This window comes from Ammodytes marinus, assembly GCF_949987685.1.
Source record: "Ammodytes marinus genome assembly, chromosome: 1".
Lineage (NCBI taxonomy): Eukaryota > Metazoa > Chordata > Actinopteri > Uranoscopiformes > Ammodytidae > Ammodytes > Ammodytes marinus.
Window position 1 is genome coordinate 27325806 of NC_137230.1, and position 16363 is coordinate 27342168.

At 37.7% G+C, this 16363-nt stretch overlaps 1 protein-coding gene across 1 annotated transcript; it reads right to left on the bottom strand.

The window, feature by feature from the left end:
- Positions 1 to 15931, bottom strand: LOC307250051 (uncharacterized protein). Its single transcript, XM_080026983.1, has 13 exons — positions 15729 to 15931; positions 15146 to 15348; positions 8685 to 8822; positions 7951 to 8068; positions 7231 to 7417; positions 6360 to 6501; positions 6020 to 6175; positions 4328 to 4383; positions 3364 to 3539; positions 2799 to 3199; positions 2522 to 2618; positions 1823 to 2060; positions 1 to 1306 (listed from the first exon to the last, which is right to left on the bottom strand). Exons 1-13 carry the CDS (start codon positions 15849 to 15851, stop codon positions 1098 to 1100), a joined length of 2244 nt encoding a protein of 747 aa, XP_079883109.1. The 5' UTR covers positions 15852 to 15931; the 3' UTR covers positions 1 to 1097.
- Positions 15932 to 16363: the final 432 nt, after the last annotated feature.

Below are 16363 nucleotides of genomic sequence, written 5' to 3' on the forward strand. Positions count from 1 at the left end.
CACACACGCATGTTTTGTTTAATATATGATTAAAATGCAAACATAATGCAAAATTTCCCCTTTATTGTAAATTAAATCGCATTTAAATGACACCCCCCCCAAAAAAATCACCATTGCATATATAATGTTCTTTTTAACCAGAACTGCATGTCTAAGCTACAAATGTATAATATGTAGCTGCACATGTACATGTTTTATATATCTTTTTAAGGCAAAGTTTTGATGTTAATGTAGACAAAAGGGTCTCCCCTATACTAGCACATAGCAAAACACTTTTTTTAAGTTATGGGCACTACCACATTGTTTGACAGATCATTTTCGTCAGTGAGTGGACTAACTGTAGACAACAACTTAATCTATTCAGGTCGTGTTAAATGTTAAAAAAGTACACTCAAGTATTACTGTATGTCCTAGTTAACCAAGCAAACTTTCAACACCTGACGATAATAGCCGGGAACCTGCTTGAGGCATCAAAAATCCTGCAAAACCAGTAGAGAAGGAATTTTTTGTTTTCACAACAGTTGAAAGACACAACTGTGTCTAAGCTCTATAGTCACAAACCGGTTACGTTTTTAAGGTGTATGTCGGGGTTGAGATTAGTTGAGATAAGTTCATTGCCATAGGGAAAACAAAAGCCAACCATAAACCAATTTTAAAAAATTGTGCAGTGTACAGTACTTCACCTTTTTGAAGACTAATGTGTTGGAAGTCTGCCTTTCTCTGACAGTAGAGAGAGTATATGCAGACAGCAAACGAAGTGTGGGAGGTTAGTGATGACATGCAAGCCTTATGGGAATAAATATGGCGAAACGTCGTTGTACATTACACAAAGAGAAATTATTATATGGATCTGTCTTTAAACAATATTCAAGTGTTGATGTGAACATTGAAACTAGTATTACGATCTTAGAAAAACTACATATTTCTTATCACATACAGTATCTCCTATTTAAAACTTGTTGAAAAAGAAGAATCCTTGGCCTGTAGAAGGAATCATGAATTAATGCATGCACATATGGGCATGAGTATTGTTTTCAGACAGACTTTAGAAAGATGAAAAGACAAAAACATGCGGTATAAAACATGATTAATTGGATTTAGTTCACCGGGTCTGAATCTAATAGAAACTTGCAGTCTTCTGCCTTTTGCTTCCTGGAGAAGTGAAGATAAACCCCAGCCAGCAGCACCAATGATGCTAAGAAAGCAGTGGCAAGGACCACGGTGCTGACGTGGGTGTTGAGGACTTCCTTGATTCCCCAACTTCCATCGCTTGATTTGAGGTACGGAGAAACTGGTGGTGGGATCACTGAGAAGCAAAAGTGCAGTGTGATTACGATAGATAGATAGATCGATCGATCGATCGATCGATCGATAGATAGATAGATAGATAGATAGATAGATAGATAGATAGATAGATAGATAGATAGATAGATAGATAGATAGATAGATAGATAGATAGATAGATAGATAGATAGATAGATAGATAGATAGATAGATAGATAGATAGATAGATAGATAGATAGATAGATAGATAGATAGATAGATAGATAGATAGAGATGGATGGATGGATGGATGGATGGATGGATGGATGGATGGATGGATGGATGGATGGATGGATGGATGGATGGATGGATGGATGGATGGATGGATGGATGGATGGATGGATAGATAGATAGATAGATAGATAGATAGATAGATAGATAGATAGATAGATAGATAGATAGATAGATAGATAGATAGATAGATAGATAGATAGATAGATAGATAGATAGATAGATAGATAGATAGATAGATAGATAGATAGATAGATAGATAACTAACCTTCAGGTAGACTGTTTTTCATCACAACATTGTTGTCAGCCAACTGTGATTTGGGAACAGCCTGGCGGACAAACTGCAAAGGACCCTGGGTAATGTAGTGACTGACTGTCTCCCTCATCCCAAGATCTCGTCTCCGTCTGCGCCTGCGCTTGCGGGCAGAATCCTTCAGACAACCCTGGGCACATCTGGAGAACATATTCCCAGGCTCGCACAGGATGACAGAGCAGGTGATGTATACCTGTATAGTGGTACATAAGAGGTTTTATGCATCATTTGCGTCTCACCATATCATATATTAAAATTCAGCTAGAAGTGGATTAATTTTTTAGTATGTAGACAATACAACTGGACACATATGACACGTGTGTGTGTGGCTCCTGATGAAATTCGGTTAAGACAACAACAGTGAGGCTCTGCTTAAGCATTTATAAAACCATCACCAACCACCGAAAACCAGATAAATAGGTACTAACTGAGAACCAAGCACATGTTCTTTCAAACATGTCAATGATAATAACAACAGGTGCAAACAAACACCAAATGCTTTGAGAAAATAATATTATATGTTATTTAAAAAATATGTTACTATGTGGCCTGTCGAAAACCAGAATGTGGAATGATTCTATGATTTTGACTGTGTAACTGATACTCTTAATCTGTGTGAATAATATTTTATTGTGAGCATAATTTTTTAGTTACCTGGTCGAAGTTTCCTGTAAATTTGAAGGCTTGAACCTCAAAGTTGAATACAGTTTGATTAGCTTGGTAACTTTTAAGTGTCTCATCCGCCAAACACCTGAAAAAATTAATTTCACACACACACACACACATACACACAGACACACACACACACAGACACACACACACACACACACACACACACACACACACACACACACACACATAATCAAAAAATAATCCTCTCAGAGCTTAAATTATACATTTGTTTGTGATCCCAAAGAGCATCAGCACTCACCCATTCTTTATGAGGTCGTAGGAGAGGGTGTTTTCAGGGTTTTCATCTGGAGTGGCTTTGCACGATTCAACAAATAAAGTCACATTCGGTAAGTCTGACTGAGCTTGGATGCCCATGTAGATCGTCTGTAACAGATTGACCTCCACGGGATAGGCACTGGCCTTCACCTTGGTCGTAAAGTTGCTATCTGTGAATATCTCAAATGTATAGCCAAAGCTGCCAATGCTGGACTCAGTGAAAATGTAGTCAGACTGGTGGACATTGAAGTAACTGGAGATGCTGATGGATTTGGGAAACTTGCAAGAGAAATCAATCTTAACTGTCTTCCTTCGGATGATAATCTCGGTGGGCAGCTCAAAGGAGTTGATCTCATTCTCAAAAGCAAGAAAATCACCTTTATCCTGTATTTAAGATTTTATGGTATAAGAGTAAGCAAATAAGAAGTATTAGTGGCTGAGAGAAAAACAAACAGCACAAAACAGAACAATACACTCTAGTTTCAACTAAAAGTCAATGTGATTTGAAGACGATGATGTGGGTAAAAATGTAAATGATTTTGCCTCACCTCAAGTATTGTGCCACAGGTGCTGAATGAAAAGCTTCCCATGATGTGAGTGCTGTTGGAGGTGAGCGAGCACGACGGGTCTTTCAGCTTGAGGTAGTTCTCGTCAATGCCAGGCATAGAGGCTTTCTCGAGGGCCACTACCATCTTGTTGGGTGAACATTCAACAGTGGCCTTTCCTGTAAAAAACATTCCATGCGGACTTCTTTATAGAAAAGGACATGTACCCTCAGACTGTAACTCACACTGATATGACAATGTGGCCTTATGTTTGCCATTTGTATCTTTGAGTTACCACTTTGATGAGTGTACATTAAAACAATGCCATGCTGTAATCAGACCTAAAGCTCATTACTGAATAAGTAACATTTTGCTATTAAAAAAAACATACTGATTGCAATGTGTTCTGTGCCAGCATTAACATGTGTTTTCAGTTGTCCAGATTGGATATCCAGATGCACATCATATGTTAATACCAATTGTAAATTACATAATAGGTCATTTGTCAGACAATGCCTTACAAAATCATTTATATCATTGTTTTCGGGGGAAACAGGTAAAAAGGGAAGACCAAGATAGTTAACAACGTTAGCTTAGGCAATAATAAGAAATAAAATTCACACAGTTTATTGATAAGACAGATTTGTTCTATTGACCTCTGTCTCTTAACTGTGTGTAAATAATGTCTTTCAGAGTAAGTGGTTGGTGACACACAGCTAATAAACGGACGTGACGGCCTCATCCACTTCTGACTCTTCGTCTTTCTTTTTCTTCAAAGTTTAATGGTTCACATCCGTTTTCCAAACAGAATTGCCTTCAGCCTTGACCACAATCTTTTCCAAAACAGACTATTCAAGACACTTTATAGAGATACAACGATGCTACTTGAGTCTTTACAGACCACCATCACTATTCACACTGTCAGAAGAGTGTTATTGCAAACAGAGATTATTGATGATTAACAAACCTTGGGAGATTGATGCTGGGGTCACCATAACAACAGCACACCTCATCTCTGATTGGCTGAATGACAAAATGATAAAATGACAAGTTTCAGTGAAAAAAATACAAGAGAAATGTATTTAAAAAAAATACCAATACAAATGTATAATGCCCCTGCTTTAATTGAATTATGTAAACAAAAAAAGTATCTATTATATATAGGGGAGAACGGGGGAATCTAAGGCATCGGGTAATGTGAGCCACCCCCTGTATCTAGGCAACGGAAAACATTTGTGGTCATGTGAGATATGTGTTTTCAAGCCCCTCTCATTTCCCCTTGGCCCTGAAAGAGAGGACATCATGGTGCTGTGGTAAGCATGTTTTTTTCACCAAAATAGGTATTTTGCATGTAAAAGTTAATTTTCTTGCTGTCAATTTAATCAACTGTTGTGCCAAAGCAAATGTATTCACGTAGAAAAACTTTTATCATACGTGTTGATGAACTACCAACATATAAAAACCATGTGATATTAGCTAAAGATTAGCCTGAAATTCTAAGAGAGGTAGTTTTTTCTCAAATTGTGGTGGTGGGGGAAAGTGAGCCAAATGCTGTGGGGGAAAGGGAGACACTGTCTCCCTTTCCCCCACCATGAGGCACAAGTTAAGTTTAGTCTTAAACATATTTTAATGTAATATTACATAACAAATGTTTTATTTTAATGTCATACACATTGTAGAAAAGCCATCATGCCAAGGAAATACACCAGGAAGACGACCTGGGGCAACCACACGGAAAGAGCACCTTCTCATCTTTCCCTGTAACCTTCAGGGCTGGAATGTAGAGTATAGGCCTAGTTGTAGAGTATGACAGGCTGATGTTATAATCCAGTTGGGTCTTCTCCTGTGTTCTGAGTCCCAGGCTGTTCTCGCTGGTTCTGATTTTCCTATGCTTTGACCCCCAGACACAAGCCAGCTCTAAGGGTCCTGTGTTCTGACCCCCAGACTGTGTTCTAATCTAACTGGTTCTATCTTTCATTTGAATCTTATTAAAACCTTTTGAATTATAATATGTTGTATTTGATTTTGTTCAGAGTTACTTTCAAGTGTTTAGAAAATTTGCTTTGCTTAATTGACCAAACCCCATCATTATTTCACTAGTCCGACATTAGTTCTGGAATGTGTGGCTAGCTTTCAGGATTCTAACTGTTACAATATGTGTTGTTATGGTAGTTTCAGAGTGGAAAAAGTAAGTGGATCAGTTTACCCCCAGCTGGTTCACTTTACCCTCTTGATTTTTCTGGTCTGTCTCAGTTTACCCCACAGCTGGGGTAAAGTGAGCCACATGACAACTTTTTTTAAAACAATCATATTTTCACTGCCCTTTGTCTTGAAAAAATTCTGCTAATGCCCATTTCTAAGAAACATCCTGAATTAATGGGAAATGTGTAAATTTTTGTGATAAATCATTTTAGCTCGCTTAGAGGGGAGCAAATGTAAAAAGTGGCTCAGATTACCCCATTCTCCCCTACATATTAATATATTATATATCTAACTATTTTGAATATTATGTAATGTAAGTAATAATGTGAATGTGCAAAAAAAATTATAAGACACAGGCCTTTTAGTCCTCGATGTTCTCTCCATCATACTATACAAAGAATCAATAGATTTCTGCTCTGCATGCATGGCACAAAGGTGCTAATATGAAAAAACTTACGTTTCATTTGTCTCTGCTGTGAAACAGACTGGGACAAATCGGTATATGTCACTTTGCTTTGGTGTCCAGCTCAGAGTGACTTCAGCTTTTCCAAGCACATCATCTTTGAACTCTTTGGTCATTTCCTGAGGTCCGCTGACCTGGAAGTCGTATATGCTTCAGGAAAATGGAGGCAAAAAGAAAGAAACAATAGGTCACATTTTTCTTTTGCTCTTTTCTATTAGCAAGTAATTGTTATCCTCTTTTTCTGCAACAAAAGAGGATTTGAGTAGCATGCCCATATTACAGGTAGTTGTTTAGCAAAGCAATAGCATTGTTAAGACATTTAAGAAATTAATACCTGGAATGGTGAGCCTGTGCTTGGGCATAAAGCTGGAATGTTTGACCCACAGTGGCATAAAGAACATCACCATGTGAAGGAGTTGCAGACAGGAACATGGGCTGTACATGACCAGCTTCACAGCTTGGTATTGAAGGAAGGACTGAAACAGACAAGAGTTAATCAAGACAGAAGCATAGCACATTTTCTTTTGCCTTAGACTTTTACAGTTGTTTCTAGTGCTTTATGTTGCCATTTATGTAGCATATTAAAAGTATGATTATGATAAAATAATAATAACATAACATCATTAATATAATATTAATATTAATATCTATTTAGTTAGCCTATAGCTTTAACAGTGCCTATTAACGCTTATTAATGTATTTCCTTTTCTTTACTATCATCCTGGTTGTTTCTGCACACAGGCTTGGTCCTGTATATAAATACATAAATTACTATAAAGTACTGTTGTTATGTTGTAATGTCAAAATGCTTTGAGGACAATGTTGTTCTGGTATGATAATATAGTTATACATATAAGAAACTCCAACCAATACAAGACTATGGTCAATATTTAAAGAAAAATCTAATATTGAGATAAAAGTGCTAGAATGAAGTGATCAGATCGATAAAAAAAAAGTTATAAAATAATAATTTTTACAATTTCATTAAACTTAAATTGTCATCAAAATTTGACTTCAAATTTAATAAATTAAAAATCTCTAATCATAATTGTTTTGTCCTCATACAATGTATCTTGCAGGAGCAACTGCAACTGCTGTCTTGTGGTTATCTGGACAAATCAAGTTGGTTTTCTTTTGGGTCACGACGTTTGCTCCAGTTGTGTAAACCGCATCCAATGTACATTTCATGTGTCTGAATCACTTACTCTCAATTGAGAACTGCAGCTCTAGTTTGCAGAGAGACGAGGTGTTCATGTCGGAGGCCTGCCGAAATCCTGAGGTTCCATCTGCGTAGGTCAAAGTGATGTTTTTGGTGGGAAAGTCCTCCAGCATCAGCTCAAACACGTGGACACCAATGTCCAATTGGCCTGTGCCTGTCAGTATGCACTCAGTCTGGGAGGACATGAAGAGGTAAATGAAGATGACTTAAATGATTGTGTCTGTTTGGATATTAATCTTTGTTAAAAAAAGAACCACTGAGAACTATTTCTTAACATCAACAGTCGTTGTTTATTTGTTGTAAGTATAAGTAGGATTGCTCGATTCATTATTCCACGTTAGCTTTATTTAGAACCGATTTCGACAATATTTTTGCTATTTAAAAAAATATTAAAATTTTGTGTTTGTTTGGCCTATTTAGTTTTTGCATAACTAGTATGTTATTTGATTCTGTATGTTGTTTAATCTAAGGTACATTGTGAGCACTTGAGAGGCACGTAGGTTTAAGACCAGCATGCACTTGGGTGGGCCTATGTTTTTTTATTTCCAGACCCAGAGAAGCAGGAGGAGGAACAATGTACAATGTAATGCAATTTGACAACTCAAATCAAAGTTCTAAGAACATGACTGAGCATGACTTTGTCTGATCAGTGCAGCTCCTGTAATTGCTCATTCATGATGAGTATTTAACACTTGAACTGGATTACCTCATGCAGGGTCAAGTTTGAGGGAACTGTGGCGTCTGCGGAGAAGCGGCATCGCACAATATCACCGTCTGCATCGTGTGCCAGGAGACGATGCCTTGTGAAACAATTCTGAGGCACTCTGCACGAAAACACAATTAATATGTGTATTAAATAATATAGACTAAACCCATTAGAACAGAACCCTAATTTAACAACAATGTTTTCAGGTTCATGTATTCAGCGTGTTGTCTTTAATGAAACATTGGAGTTTCCATAGAAGTCGTTTCGGTAAAAATGCGACCTCACAGCACAGTTGTCATTGTTAGCAGACAGCCATCTTATCATCTTATGCGATCCATTGTCATTTCCTCTTGCAAACATTCAAGTCACATTTTTATCACATGGATAAGAAAACACACACACACACACACACACACACAAACCTTATGTCTGAATTGGTAACTTAAAGAAGAGATTGTGTCCCCTAAGCATTACATTTTAATAAAAAAGGAAAACAAAAATAAAGCAGTTATATAGCCTTATATACAAAAATGTTGTTTCATGAAAAGTATTAGGGGGTATTTGGCTCAGTCCACTTATTGGTTAATGTTGTCACCATTATATAGATTAGACTAACTTTCTCTATCCGGTCATCAGAAAGCACCCTCAAATATATGAATAGTTTGTTTGAACCAAGTTAAATTGATGAAGTACTCTGCAGAGTTCTATAGAGTGATATTTAAAAAGCTTTCAACCTTAAGGAAGACACTGTTGTTGTTATGGGACAGCTGTTGAGGGCACGCGAGTCGGATCGAGTTCCCAGGTCCAATTGTGCATGAGATGTCCAGTTAGTTTTCCCGTTGACATTGGAAGTCCAGCAGCAGCCGGAGTCCCTGCAAGGACAAAGGTGGAATGTGTTATCACTGATAAATATGTTGATGACTTTAGTTGTAAGACACAACACACACAAGGAAAGTAACAGATATTTAAAAAAAAATCTTTTCTACTTACTGCTATAATTATTAATACATATTCCAATACTTTAAATGCAAATTGTGACAAGAAAGTGGTGGTGGTGTGTGTGTGGGACGACGACGACGACTATATACTTTAAGTAGGTATCAATTTACTTAAAGCTCAACAAACAGGAAATGTCATAATTCCAAGAACAAAAATAGGGTGAAGGAAGAGATCTCATACTGACAAGAATCAGGTGATTAACCTTAAACCCCCCCCCCCCCCCCCCCATCACAGCAGATGGGCAAATGTTGAACATAGGACCATTTATTTAGCTCTTTCACTGTGTGTTTTGGGAGCTCCACTGCCTCTAACTGCTTCATACATCAGGCTGTCAGGATGCTAAATTCTCCGGTTTCAAATAGACTGGAATGTTATTTAGCCCTGCAGGTCCTACAGCATAAGCCATAAATACTTTTTTGCACAGGTACACCTAAAATTTAGCATCAGCCACTTTCTACAGAACATACTGCTACAAAACTGCTGCCAATTCCTTATCCTGTGGATTACATATTTACTTGTATTTTTACTTACTCTACTTTCAACCTTTTCAGTTTGCACTGTTTTATTTTTTGAGGTATTGTAACCCTTGTTGCTGCTTTAGTACTTGGCCTATATGCTCACACTGGGGTCTGGGGGAAAAAAGGCATTCTGTTCCTCTATACAGGTGAAACTCGAAAAATTAGAATATGGTGCAAAGATTCATTTATTTCAGTAATTCAACTTAAAAGGTGAAAATAATTTATAATATAATAATAATAATAATTGATTTATTATATAGACTCATTACATGCATCGTGAGATACTTCAAGCCTTTATTTGTTATAATTATGATTATTATGGCTTGCAGAAAATTTGATTATCACATGAAATCAATTAAAAAAGAATTTTAAAGGTGAAGTAAGGGGTTTATTTATGTATAATATAAGTGTTGAATCACTCTTTATTCATACTGTGATCACTTACATAATGTGCGCTTTTCATAAAGCCGATCTCTCAGTCAGCTGCTCTGCATGTAATCCGCAAATAAACATATTGGAGGATCACAAAATTTGTATCCAATCACAAGAGAGAACGCTACAAACCGACACCCGTCTCACTCTCACTCATGGTCTCACTGCCAGTGCACGCCAGAGCAACAGATGGGTGAATGTTTATGCGCCCACAATGGCGGAGCAGGTAAAAATCCTTCCCAATGTCTGTTTTGATGGTTTTTATCATGTTTTATCACACTTGTATGTATCTGAGATGATGCTAGATAACTTGCTGCTTGAAGACCGCAGTGCATTAATGTAGTGACTTAGGGACGAGCGAGGGGACTGCTAACTGCAGTAACTGTAAGGAAATTAGCTAAAAGAACCATTCCGCTTACAGCACCTTTAAATACAGAAATGAGTTCTTGCCTCAATTCCAATTCATTTTCCAAGATATTCTAATAATATGAGTTTCACCTGTAGGTCCTGTATGAAGATGACTATGTATTATATTTACATAAGATCTGTACATTCAGGCAAAAAGTCACTCAAGGTTACCAGCTTGATAAAGACCTCACCGAAATTCACTGAATCACATGATTTGACAGCACACGTGTGTTGTTCCCACCCACAGTTTGTTGATAATTCAATATGAAGAAATTATCCTGCTCACAGCGTGTGCATCTGTGTATATTTACATACTGCAAACACAGGCCTTTTTCAATGAAAGCAGTTTGACTTCTGAGAGCAGGAAATGCACATGTGTTAGTTAGAACATATATCTGCAATTAGAATTTCTCTGTTCTATTCACGTGTCTCAAAAGGCTATGACAGTGTGACAGTGAGCCAACATGAACATCACCAGGAGCCTAAAACTGAGGCAGCTTATTGGAATGCAGCCATCCTAAAAATGTTGTCCTCACCCAGTTTCACCAAAAGTTTGGAGTGAGATTTTTTGGCCGAAGGGACCCAAAACCGTGTCCTCTCTCCCACCCAATCATTTTTGCTAGTGTCCTGCAAGTTTATATATTGTTCATAATAAATCAGAAATAAAGACAATTGGAAAATGTGATAAAACATCAAAAATCTTATAAAAATAAACTAATTCATGAATTGCAAAGTCGTAGGACAGGTTTTAATTAAACATTGGGTGTGGACACATTATAAGTGGGGGTTCCCCCCCCCCAGAAAATTTTGAGCATTAAACACTTAATTTCCTGCAATTTTTATGAAGCAATGTGTGCCTTTTCTGCATTCATTTTTATGTAAAGTAAAAGAGAACATTCACGGTTTCGCTGACACAAATGTTATTGAATGGCATTCAATTCATGTGTAGTGCTTTCAAATATCTCCTGTAGCCTATTGTTAAAACATTTGGTTAAACTGTAATAAAGGTAATTATTCTATATCATGTCTACTATTGAGTATGGTATTTTACTAGCAGCATTAGGCTTTATTCAAAGAAAAAAAAATAGGGAACAGTTCAACACCAATGCAAACTACTAGGCTAAAATAAAACATCTGGGTTACTTGGTCCCTCCTCTTAGGCTACCTTGATTTGTGTTATGAAAAGTGCTATAAATGTGCAATACATAGGCAACAGTTCATTACACAGAAGAATAAAATAATTTGTATTGGCGGATGAGCCATTTGTTACTTTGCAAACCTAATTTTCAAACTAAATTACCAAAAAACAATATACAAAATGATCCAAAGATCTTCTGAATTTACTTGAGTGAAATTGAAGGGTTAATATGTTTGATGCACGCGCGCTCACCGGCCGGCGGGGACACAATTCTTATAAGCGGTAACTTGGCAGGCTATCAACACACACCTCAGAAGAGAAGGTATAGGGCAGGGGTATTCAACTAAAATTCAAATAGGTCCAGTTCGAGAAAATGTCCTCAAGCAAAGGTCCGGAACATCATAATGTCTAACTTGCGTTATGATTCAGTGTGATATATAGTGAAGTAGCCTAGTAGTTGTATCAACGTCTGCATGTAATCAACAACTGACTGTCAGATCAATATAGAAAGAACAATTCAAAAACATTTCAACAATATTTATTCTCACTTTTAAATAATTATAGATATATAATACTGAAGATATATGTATTATTTAAGTGACTCAACTGAAACTAATCTCTTCATAGAAAAGAAGGGCTGCATTTAAAAATAAAATGGTGAAAATAAATATAATAATAATCTTAAAATAAAGATAAAATATATAATTAATTTTTGAAAAATTAAATAAAGTATAGCAGCAACTTCAGTGTTGCAGAACATAATGACTCTGGGTGCATCTGAGATTAGAAGGGGTGCAAAAAAATTAATTATGCAAATTGAGAAATATTTCAATGTATAATTTCTAAACTTCACTATAACTACTATGTTTGTTTAACATAGTAATTTCCCACTTTGTCTAATACTGGATTTTTATTTTGCGATTTTGAAAAGCTCTGAAAAAGTGACATGTCAGCAACTAAACCCCTGTAGGGGGGTCTGGGGGTATCCCCCCAGTAGTTTTTTTTGTGTTTTTAGAATGTAATCGGAGCATTCTGGTGCATTCTGGGGAAAAGAATAAAAGAAAAGGTCAACATTTAATATAATTAAGATGAATAGAAAAATTAACAAAACAACATAACTTGCTAGCAGCCAGATGCTTAACAACTGGACTGAGGGACAGATGACCACTAGCTTTTGCTAATATTAGTGGGGCTACTAGCCAAATATCTTGCTAAAAAATTAACCTGTATTTATAAATTCTGCCATTACTAAGAATATGTAAAACTTAAAATGTAGATAATTGAAACTACATACAAAAAAATAATGTTTTTCCTGTTGCTGTTGTGGGCAGTAGATGCAGTGCTGCTGGCGATTGGTGATTATGTCAATCTTATGTCTGTGTCATTCACACATAGGTCTACATCGGGGTAATAGAGAATCCACATGATTGCACCTTGACCGGTTTTCACCAGTCTTACAAAAGGGGAAAAAACTGAGCTGTTGATCGCTCGTTAAGAGTGAGAGAAAGCTGTATCTCACTCTCCTCCCGCTGTCTTTCTCACTCTAATCTGACTTATTTTGCTGAAATTCTCGTAATTCTTGCACTTCTCTCTGTCATCTCACGCATGATCGCTCACTGTCTCTTTGGCTGTGTCTTGATTCAGGGGTTGCGGTCTTGGAACCGGCCTCGTAGGCTGCATTTGAAGACCGATTGCGTCATAGCGGCGCGCAAAGACTGTCCCATTTGCAAGGCTCCTTGCAAGGCTCCTCATATGCGGTCGTGAAATGCAGCCTTCGTTTCACGGTTTTGAAGCAGTTTTGAAGGCTGCATCAGATGTATCCTTCGTGGCCCAACATATCCCAAGATTCATTGCGTTTTTTTCAGAGATTGCATAAAATAAAATAAAAAATAACAAAACAGCAACGTGTTGCTCCATCTTCTTAACTTTTATCTTCCTTTCTTTTTTTCTTGTACTTTTTTTTCTTTTCGTCTGGTAGACAACTTATTTTTCTTTTTTCCTCCGCTGACAGGGCTGTCTCCGTTGGCAGCAATCAGGGTTGCTAGGCAGCACAGGAGCGGCGAGTCGTCACGCAAGGTAACGGCTTGTTACGTAAACCGGAAATGCTCGTAAACGGAGACCTGCGGAGACCGTCTCGTTTAACAAGGCTCGTTGGCCTTAAAACCGGCCTTAAAATCGGCCTTCATAGGCTATAGCCTTCATAGACCGCGAGACTGCGTCCTACCAAGTGCGTGGTCTCTGAATCAAGACACAGCCCCTGTCTGTGAGCCAGCCTGAGCCGGGAATGCACAGATTCGATTGGCTGCCTGAGTAGCAGGAGGCGGGATGGCTTAACTCGAATGCATTTCCTGATTCGCTAAACCAGTACCGTAAAGTCTAGAAAAGCTGCGCCGGTCAAAATAGAAGCGCCCCGTCAAAATTTTAAATACTTAAATAATTTATTGACTACAGGTCCGGGTCCGTATAGGACGGCATCTGGGTCCGGACCCGGACCGCGGTCCGCCTGTTAGTGACCCCCGGTATAGGGGCTCGCCTCCCGCTTCGAATGCACAGTGCACATCAAAGCATAACGTTAATGCGCGTTTAGAAAGAAGAAGTCACGGCACTCATGTTTGTTAGCTTTTCAAAATAAGAATTTGAAAATAAAAGTCCCGCAAAACAAATGTTATTTTGGGGGTTAATTTCTCCGCGTGAGAAATTTGAGGTGTGGCGTGTGAGAGTGTGAACGGGTTAATTTGCGTGTGTCTCACGGGCCGGCCAAAGAGTGAGACTTGGCAGCTATGAGTCATTTTCCTCAAAAAATGTAGTCCGGTTGAAAAACAAGCTGTTTGCTGCATGGCTGGAATTTATGCTTTTGACAGACGACAGTGTTGCAGCAGTTGGCTAAGAAAATCTTGAATCTCAGGTTCCCTCCACATATTTGCAACATTTAGAAAATAAAAAATAAGAACGCACAAGTGGAAGAGAGAGTCCAAGACATAAATAAAAGCCTTAAATAGTGCAAGGTGGAATAAAGCATCGTAATGTTTTGATGAGCAATCAGCAAAACTCTGAAATATTTTTAAAACATCACGCAACTCTATTTTCTATATCTTGTGTTCTAGGCTAAATGTTGTTTCAAAGCCTTCTCTACATTGTCAGGTGACATACTCTAACAACACAGTAATTGTTCTGGCATGTGTTCTTTTGTTTGTTGTTACTGAAGAACCTTGTTGTACCATTGTTGTGACAAGTGCTATACAAGTAACAATTATCATCATCACAATCAAAAAGCCAGACACCAGTGTTAACTCGCTCCGTGTTTTCATAAGTGGATTGCATTCTGTTTTTTACATTAAAGGTGAAGTAAGCGATTTATTTATGTTAATAAAAGTGTTAAATCGCTCTTTATTCATACAGTGATCACTTAGGCTAGTTAGCTAAAATGACCAATCCGCTTACTGAACCTTTAAGGCTTCATCGTCATCTTCTTTAAATGTCTTGGCAGCCATTTTGACAACACAAATGTTACAAATGTGAGGTTTGGTTTAATACCTCCCAAAACCTGCAGAACTCGGGTTGGAACCTGAGGTAATTTTGTCACGAACTTATAAGGGACACCAAAACTGCAATAAGGCTACATCCACAGTTGCTCTTAATGTCAATGGGCCTGATGCCTAAAAAGGAAAACGAGTTGTGTGTTCCTGTGAGCTGGGCTTACCTCAGAGAAAGGGACGTTTTATTAGTGAAGACAATTGCAGTTGTCTGCCCTTCAGACTGGCACCACCTGCCTTGGCCCTTGCTGTCCTGGTCGGTTAACAGGGCACTTGACTTGTTGAAGCTTGTGCACACCCCACCTTCACATGCGTACGATGACTGATTACGACAGTCGCCTCTTCCATTCAGTCTGTGATGAAAGGTCACCTTCAAGTATTGGAAAATATAGCATTGATAGGATGTAGCAATAGTTTAAAATCACTGAGCACAAAACATTTCCTCAGTTTTTTCTCAACAGGGTAAATGTAATTCCACAATAATTGAAGACAGTTAAGTACTTTGGATGACAATGGGAGATATGATTGACGGGCAGGTGTTTTTTCACAAATTGTGGCTGTATGGTTCCTTGAGTCTGGCTAACTTTACTTTGATTTTTTTCCCCCGCACAAGACAAATTGATTATGAACTTTTAAATGATCAAACCCTTTTAGGTATACATATCAAATCAGTTTGCTTTAAATCTTTACAGTCTCTTCAGTAAAATGGGTAGAATCTGAAAGGAGATATAGATCCATAAAATAGTTTACCTTAAATGTCCCGTCCTTCTGCTTACGTGGAGGCATGAAACTGATGCTATCTCCATAAAAGCTTTGAGACGAAGCAATACCCAATATTGCGAACAACAGCAGAAAAATTGCACCTGTCTCCATGATGTCTAACCGTATCTGTCTGTGTAAAAGCTTGCTCTGTCAGTTTCGATCTCAGAGCTGTGGAACTTGGTTCCATTGGAATTCCACCAACAGGACTAACCAGATCTGAGCTGAACTCTAAAATATATAATGTGTGTTTTTTTTTCTAACAGGAAGCCAAGAGACCTTTAAGGGACGATTGATCAAAAGGTTGTGGTGTGGACAACATTTTTTTTCCTTTGAACTTCCACCCGCTGTTTTGATTTCAGTAATCATTAGCACAGGGCAAAACATTTTTGACACTAAGTGACTTTATTTGTCATGACAACCACCATTTATTTTGTCCTGCCCTGAACGAATATTACAATTTTTATTCAAATATTTATCTTGTCTTTTTTGGCAAACTTACCAAATAAAATCAAGCAGCCATTCCAATTGAATATGATACTACTGTACCAAGTGGCGTGAATTAACAAAGTGAGGCTGCTCTCAATGTCTAACATTTTATTGCAACAAACTGGGGACATAGGAAA